The sequence below is a fragment of the Limulus polyphemus genome, unplaced genomic scaffold (genome assembly GCF_000517525.1).
Source record: "Limulus polyphemus unplaced genomic scaffold, Limulus_polyphemus-2.1.2 Scaffold3626, whole genome shotgun sequence".
Taxonomy (NCBI): domain Eukaryota; kingdom Metazoa; phylum Arthropoda; class Merostomata; order Xiphosura; family Limulidae; genus Limulus; species Limulus polyphemus.
This window is the reverse complement of record NW_013669236.1, coordinates 71,359-79,974: the sequence shown is the minus strand read 5'-3', so window position 1 is coordinate 79,974 and position 8,616 is coordinate 71,359. Positions and strand designations below refer to the sequence as shown.

The window sequence follows — 8,616 nt, the reverse complement described above, 5'->3', positions numbered from 1 at the left end:
ATTTGTTTTTCCTAAGTTGCTCTATGTTCATAGCATTATACATCTATTTATAATTAAATTTTAATGTTTTATTGCCCTTCTAACCGTGTCTAACTGCTATTCCTGCCATAAAAGTTGTAAATCACTTGGGGAACGTGTAGCTCACGTTACGCTATCGAATTACATTACCCATGAGCTGCTTGCGTGAGTGCCTCATAAATCATTTTAATTATATTATTATTATTACTTATTTTAACTAATCTAGTCTTAAATAACTTAAAAAGATCCATACTTTTAATTTTAGTTACTTTTATAATAATAAATAAAGAATAAATATGAAAAACAAGAAATAAAGTACTTACACAATCTTCATTTTTCTTGCTCTTGATTGCGAGGACAGTTAAGCCTGATTTTTCTTAGTAATTATAATAAAGCAGTAAACAATTTTTATTTAATTAAATAATACACCAAAGAATATAGACTAATAACATACAAAAAGTAAACAAATTCACTTACCTCTCAAAATTTTCTAACAATGCGACCAGAGCCGTTATAAATTCATCCAAGCTAGTCGTTAACTTCCCACCAGGAATGAATCTTGTACTGTGAGTGAAATTAACAATATTCTGTTCAGAATACAATGTTATACAATACGTCATTTGATAGATTAAAATCTTGACTTTCTATTGGTTATAAGTAATATATAATGAAACGTACGAGAGAACTATCAACGAATTGTGAAAGAGAGGATGTGACAAGTGGGTGTGGCAGGAGGGGTCTGATTTTCTATTGAATAGTTCTGTAACCAAACAAAATTGAAGTTTATAAAAATTATGGTTTGTTTCAGCAATAACGGTTTTATAGAGTGTATTTTACATTTAATTTCATACATTTTTGAAGGGTGATGACATGCTAAGACAAAATGTGTCACGTGTGTTGCACTAGCGGCATTTCAGGATTTTTTATTTATTTCCTTGTACAATTAATAACTTAAAACATGAATACTATTGAAATATGGATTATTAGCTAAGATTCTATGCTATTCTAATTGGTATAACATAAACAAAAAGTAGTTTAATAAAATTTTGAATGTAAGACACTAAAACTTTGTGTCATGCGCAGTAAAGAGTACTCGGCCCTGACCTATACAAACAATGCCATTACTGCCCTATTTCCCACCATATTGTGTTGCATATAATCAGTGAGGTACCCTTCAAGATCCACCACCCTAAGGTTAAGGGTCTCCTGTGCTCTACTTGAATAGAGGAGGGGGAATATAATTTACACTGGAGAGGCCTGGAGAAGTGTCCGGATCCCCATCAAACATCTGTCGAAAGGTCTTTTACTGTAAACAGTTGAATTGGTGACCATGGAACTCTATATTTAAAAGCTGGCAAGTGTGAGCCAACTAAGTGGACAGTCATTTCCTTGATACTAACTATTTCCCTGATAGTTCATGGAAGGTATGGTCTTAATCAGGCAACTAAATAATTTTAATACCACAAGGATACTTCTAGTGGTTTTGCAGAACATCCCATCTTGACAGTGGGCATTGGTTGAGTACTTTCTGTTATCCCTGACCCACACATATTTTGGGAAATAAGCATACCCTAGGAGCATCATATAAGATGGTGATGAAAAAGAAAATGTACACACCCATCTCAAAGATGGTGTGTAGACTGAAGAATAGTGACTGGAAGGAGTTGAAATCCTGCAAGAGATGAAAACAATGAGAGATGAACATGTGAAGATTTGTCCACATGCCAGCCTGAAGGATCTTGTCCAAGGGTCAGTGGAAACAAGACAAAAGAGTTGAATCTAATGAGATGAAATGTGAAAAAAGAATAAACCAACTGGAGGAACTGATGCATCCAACCAGTAAAGGTAGAGGGTGAGTCATCCCTGGACAAAGAGGGGTCTCAGGGCAGAAACAAATGATGACAGGAACCCCAAAACGGAGACATATGTCCAAGTAACATCAAACAGAGAAAACAGTCCTGGTCCGAATGAGCAAAGAGGTTAGAAATCGAAGAGAGGGAGATATGAGGGGAAGAATAATCACCTTCCCAAGCCACTAAAGTCTTAGGAAGAAAGGCCTGACATGAGTACAAGGGTAAATAAAAATGTTAAAACAGTGTGGGAAGCATTGATGGCATAGACTTTCAAAACAATGCAACCACAGGTGAGAAGAAGGAGGAAGAAAGATGATATAAAGAGCATGAAGCCAACAGCTCGAAAGAGGCACATGTGAGACCATGTAAAACCAAATCGAGGTCTCAGTCAGGCATGGGATTAGAATAATGGGGTCAGTGAAGAAGAAAGGAGCAGAACAAATTAGAAAGAACAGAGGAATAAAATACTTGGTGATAAAGGGAAAGGTGAAATGTAGTTGATAAAGCCACCCGATAAGCAATAATCATGAAAACTGACAATCCATGGTTGAATAACTATGTGAAGAAGGCTTAAAGGTGGGCTATGGTACAATGGTCTGGAGGAAGGGAGTAATGGATGGACTAATGTCAAAACCTCACCCCTTCTGTTGATAGACAGACAAAGTTGAAGTATGACAGGAATGGGATAAGAAGAAGTCTTTATGAGTGAAGAATCCAGCCCTGTGAGTGACAGACTGGACAAATCCCACCCCTGAGTGAAAGAGATATATCTGAGGTTGGAGAAAAAAAAGGGGGAATGAGAAAGAGGAAGAAGGGGGCCCGGAGGCCAATAGACAAAGCAGAGGAAACCAGGGTTGTGAAGTCCAAAGAGGCACCACCAACAGGACCTGACAATAAGTGTTGCATATCAATGTGAGTGCACATGTGGAGACAAAGAGGAGGAAATGAACCCAAAACAACAGGTCAACTGTTTGGAAGCAAAGGGTCCTGAAATAGGTACACCTTAAAAGTTGATATAAGAAATTACTAGGGAATTGTTGGAGTGGATCATGACCAATCAATCCACTACAAGAGGAAGGAAATGGGAACATGCATGATGGACTACGAGAACTTTGAGAATGCTGATTTGGAATGAACTCTTCTCCAGAGCCCACACACCCAAAGTCATGTTATCATTCAGAAATGCAGCTCAGCCAAACAGAAAATCACCTGTGAAAAAATGGAAATCCAGTCAGGGGAAGTGGTATGGATTCTACTGTAGTAATGGCACAGTTGAACCACCAAGAACGAGACCCTGAAAGGAGGAGAAAGAAGGCTCACAATCGAAGACAATTCATTACAGGAAAGGTTCTGGTGATGCTGCAATATCCACTGGAGATGGCACATGTACACGACCTAAAGGAATGAGTGGTTCTAGGGAAATCAGAATCCCCAAAAGCAAAAGAATCTCATTTCAAGGTGCAAATGAGAAATGCAGCTCACTGAATGAGAAATGCAGACACAATGGCAAAAAGATAGGAACGAAACTAAAAAACTCAATTCTGATAGACAAAATGAAGAAAATGTCTGGAAAAAGGGGCAATTGGAATGTGTAAAAAAGCATCCGACATGCTGACCTTGGTCATTTACAGGTCAGGTGAAAATGAACACCAGAGGGAAAAGAAACTCTCCATATGGAACCACAGGACTAGAAACCAGTTGATAGACAACAGGTCAAACACCAAATGCCAGTCCCTGATCTTATTTGGGACCATATAGAAACAAAAGTACTATCTTGGTGGGAGAAGGAAACAGGAAAAAGGAAGAGGGGAGGAGGAGGAGTAGAGAAATAGGCTGTGGGTCAGAACCTGAAACACCCATGTGTAGGCTGAAAATGGAGACCAAAGGCTGGTGAATTGAGACAGATGGGTCCCCACTGAACCAGACTCGAACAAGATAGTCACTGAAAAAATAAGCAATAACCCTAATGTTGTAACGTGAGGGAAAATTAGGGAGCTGGAATGGGAAGGGGAGAGATGGATTGAACAGATTTAAGAGCATTAACAAAAGGACAAGGTTAAGAAAAATGAGAAACCAAAGTAGACAACAAAGACTGATGCCAAGCTGCCTCAGTCCAGGTATTCGGTGAGTCAGGAATACCCCTAAAGACCTTTGGGCAAAGAAAGGGAGCCCAACAAAGATTATGAAGATAAGATTAAGGCAGGCAAACATTAGTTAAGAGAGCATCTCAACAACAGAGGAACCAAGTAAGGAGGGATAGATCAGAGAAAGTAGTATAGGCTAATTTGGTGAACAGAAGGGAATGAACCTCTCAAGAAAACCCTTTCAAAGCATGATAAAGTGCTTCAGAAATAAGGTGAAGAGACAAGAGGTAATGTAGGAGAGTTGTAAGACAGAGAAGAAAGCATTAAAAGTGGGCAATAGAAAGTAAAATAAAAGTTTAGGGTTCCATCTGCCCAAGCAAGTAAAGAGAGATTCCAAAGGAATTGAAATGAGGAAAGGCTGTAAGCCAGGACAGAAAAGTCAAGTAAATAGGGGGGAGATGAGGCATGTGAGTAGGGTTGTTCAGTTGTTCAAGAAATGAGTTTGCATGGTCCCTAATATCAAGCAAAGGAAGAAACAAAGTATTCTTGTGTTTGAGTTTTGTGGAGTAAAGAACATGGAATTGAAAGACACAGGGTAAAGAGAAAGAAAAGAACATAACTGCAAAATCATGTCAATAAAGAAGCCATAAAGGTCAGGACCTTCCTCTACAAGTAAAGCAGTACCTAGAGCAAATCCTGGCACATGAAACAGGTGGTCAAAATCAATGTCATCCTGGTCATTTTAAAATGGGAAGACGGAACATCATTCAAATAAATGGGAGAAGAAGGCCCTGTATGCATGAGGGAACCCATAACACATTGAAAAATGAACCTTCAATAGCCACAGGTCCCATGTGATAGTCCTCATCATTGGATGAAGTAGAATTCCCCATCACAAGAGTTTGTAATTTATTATAGGCAGGAAGTGTTATTATTGGTAAAGTGAAAGAAACCAGTTAAACTTGAGTGAAAGTTTAAAGTTGTGTAAAATATTGCATATTTCACAGAATTTATTAATAATTTTAAAACATCTGTTCAAGACAATGTTATGGAAAAGAATGTTGTTGTTTCGAGCACAAGTACTTCGGTGGAGATACTTTACAGAGAGATTGTGTTACCCTCCGATTGGTGGAGGGTGTTTTCATTACATGACAATGTCATCAAGCACTAGCGAAGTTCACATTAAACCCATGTTTTTTAGGTGGAAGTTAGCTCAAGGCTATTGGCATGCAAGTCTCATATGCAGATGTGCAATTGATCATACTATTCTGTGTGAAAAGGTCAAGTATCTTGGAAGTGACAAAATTTTACATGCATCAAAAAGAAATGAGAGAAAAACAAAGAAAATCTTATTGTTAGACAAATTCCACTTTTCTCGTCTGCTTTCATATTATAAAATGTTTCCAAGTCAAATGGAAATGCAAAAACATTAATATGATACAGAATAAACACACACAAACACTTAAATATGTTCTACTGATATGCACTTTTAACAACCTCTCTATCAGAAAAAAAAATTAAAGGTACATGTGTATTAAAATTTGACTGATCATGTAACATCATTCCATTAATACTTGCAAATGTGTACAGGTTTTATACATCTAGGTAACTTTGAATCATTACCTGGATTTATTGAGAACAGTGTGACCGATGTTGAGGGATGTGTAGGTGAGACAATCTCCATTGGGCTTTCTTCAACACTAGAATGAACTCTATCACAGCTTATGTCATCATCACAAGGGATATGGTTATTTGTTCTTGAAGACTTTTCATTTTTATTGTCTTCCTGATACTGACCAAATCTTTTACTTACAGACTCAGACATTCCCTGATTTGGTAGTTTGGCCATTTTTGAAGGATTAGCTCCACAAAGGTGAGCTTTTCTCATGAAAAGTTGCAAAGCCTGAGCTGCTGCTTCATCAGGGGTAAATTCTTTTACTTTTCCACTTGAGGCACAAAATTCATTTGCACAACTTGGATTTCTACATCCTTTCGTCAACTGATAATAATATTGTTCAATGAGTTTCTTGACAGCAGCACGTTTCCTGGTAAAGCAAAATATCCAAACATCTTTTAATTTTACTTTTAATTAAACTTTTAAACAACAGATTATCTTTTGAAGTTCTGCCATTCTAAAAACTTTCATAACAAACAATATAACTTCAAATATATATTTTTTATAAATTATACAATGTAAACGTAAAATAAAAGAAGGGACAAATGATATGAGAAAAATTATTCTATAATACTCAGTGCATTTGAAAACCTAAATGTAGACTTTAATGTTCAAATTATTTTCATGATACAGTTACAAACAGAATGGTTTGCCTAATGATGCAATAAATATATATGCTGTTAGTTGAATTTTATTGAACAGTATGTGTATAGGACTAAGAAAGTGAAGGGGTATATTTACAGCGAATTAAAGTTGTAGAATATGTTGTTGTTTTTTGATGAGATGACAATCTCCACTTTGCCTTTTCTTATGTAACTTTACACTGTTACAGTACATGTACCTTTTGTGTTTATTATTCTTCAAAGTGTGAAATGTTTTCATTATTGCTTAGCCGTATCTATAGAATTTCAATTTTCAAATGGTCATAATGTTTGTCACAGCTTAAATCTAATTTCAAAATAAGTCTACTGTTATGAAATTTAACATATGGATAACAAGAAACCATTTGGTGCTTCAAGACTGTCCTTTCACACCAGTCCTTAAGAAAATTTAAAATTTACACCCAACATTTATCTTCCAGGAAATTATCAATTCCCCTTCTTAAACTCCGTTAACTATTGATCTATATTATAGTTGAAAACAAAACACCTCACAAGCCAATCACCTTGTTAGAAGAAGATATGCTGCCTTAACTAGAAATCCAGCTATGGAACCCATACTAGTCCCAAACCCAGATAAAAAGGAGAGGGTCATAATAGGGCTAACAACTCTATTCTGTAAAAACCTCACTTGTTAATGAATCTTAAGTAGAGCTTCGAATTGATGAAACATTGGCAAGCTTAATGAACAACAAATATGGTCTTTCACTACAAAATATTTAAAATGAAGTCAAAGTTTTTGAGAATATGGTTTTAGAAAGTGTTTTTGGGCCAGTAAAATGATACAGATGAAAACAGATGGAGAAGATACCATAACAAACAACTGGTGGATATCAGCAGATTAACTCCTATTAAAAATATCATCAAAGCAACAAGAATGAGATAGGATAAGCATTTTGCCAGAATGAAAGACAATAGATTCCCAATATTGCTTTGTTTGGAAGACCATTAACCCTTCCATTATGGGCTGGGTGGAATTCACGCAGCTCGTAATCATGAAAGTATCCATGAGAGTAATTATACTATGATTTTTGATAATGTAGGCACATCTGTATAAAATTTTGCAGGTTATTGGTAAACATTTAAAGGTTTTTGTACACATAATATCAGGTTTTTAAATTAAGTATTAAGATTTTTTAATTAAAGATTTTCTTGTAAACTTTTTCTTTCAGAATGTTCACTATCCAACATGCAAAGCAATTTTGATTTTAAGATTAAAAATACTTTAATGCCTTAGAACATTTTCAAATATCATATGCAAAATCTTTATTATCTCCAGTTAATTATCAAATTTCTTTTAGAAAAACTTTATATTATATGTTATTTTTCACTACTGTGTTTCTGTACGGGTTGGTTCAATTTGACCAACTTCATAACCTCAAAAAAAAAAAAACAATTAGGAGAAAAATATAAATTATGCTTTTTTTGTTCTAGAATAACTACAAATTATAACATGAAAACATAGATGTTTAGTCTAAATAGCTTAAATTTCATAACATTAAACATTTATATATATATTTATTATTGTTATTACATTGACCTTCCAACTGTGCCTGGCTAACAATACAGAAGTTACAATGATGCGACACACGTGCACTCATGTTAGTGTATCCAGTAATATATAACTGACCTGTCTTGGCTGTGTTTTAGTGAACTAGTATTTTGAAAAATACAGTCACATTTCAATTACTGTACATTATATATGTATATACATTATTACTATTTAAAAACAAGTTCTTAAACTTCTTTTTCTTAAAACATAGAACAGTAAATAAAGAAGAAGTAAACAATTGTCCCTTCTAATTATGACCTTTGTACTAATTTGCCACTTGTCACAGGTTGCTAAGCTTTATGAAATTTCCCACGTGGAGGATGTGAAAAGAAAATTATTTTTTTAGGTTTTATATATAGATTTTAAACAACCAAAAAATCATAAATTACTATATTGATACCATAGAATTCCACTATAATTTATCAAGCGTAGTAACTAAGCTGTATTTGGATCTAAAAAATATGAAATTTCAAGCTCACTAAAGACTTGCCTCATTGTTTGAAATCCTGCATGAAAAGAACAAAATTAACACATAAATAGTCAAAATGGCTGAGAAAACCACTAGGAGGGCATTCTGAGCTTTGGATTGGTTATTCATGTCATATATAGAAGTAAGTGTATATAAGGGACCATTTTCAAAAATGGAAAGAGGTAGGTGGAGGGCCACTGTGTTTGATTCAGTACATGAGTGATATTTTGGGAAATAGAAAATATAAGATCTTATTTTACATTCTAGCTTGTCAATATTGGTAGTTTGAATTTCTAATTCATACAA

At 35.1% G+C, this 8,616-nt stretch overlaps 1 protein-coding gene across 1 annotated transcript in view; it reads right to left on the bottom strand.

Moving 5' to 3' along the window:
• LOC106469711 (ubiquitin-protein ligase E3A-like) overlaps positions 1–8,616 on the bottom strand; it is a 53,314-nt gene that overhangs the window by 39,836 nt on the left and 4,862 nt on the right. Inside the window, exon 2 of the mRNA XM_013930223.2 lies at positions 5,579–6,000. Within this exon, the coding sequence (XP_013785677.1) occupies positions 5,579–6,000 (422 nt within the window). The remainder of the gene's footprint in view (positions 1–5,578; positions 6,001–8,616) is intronic.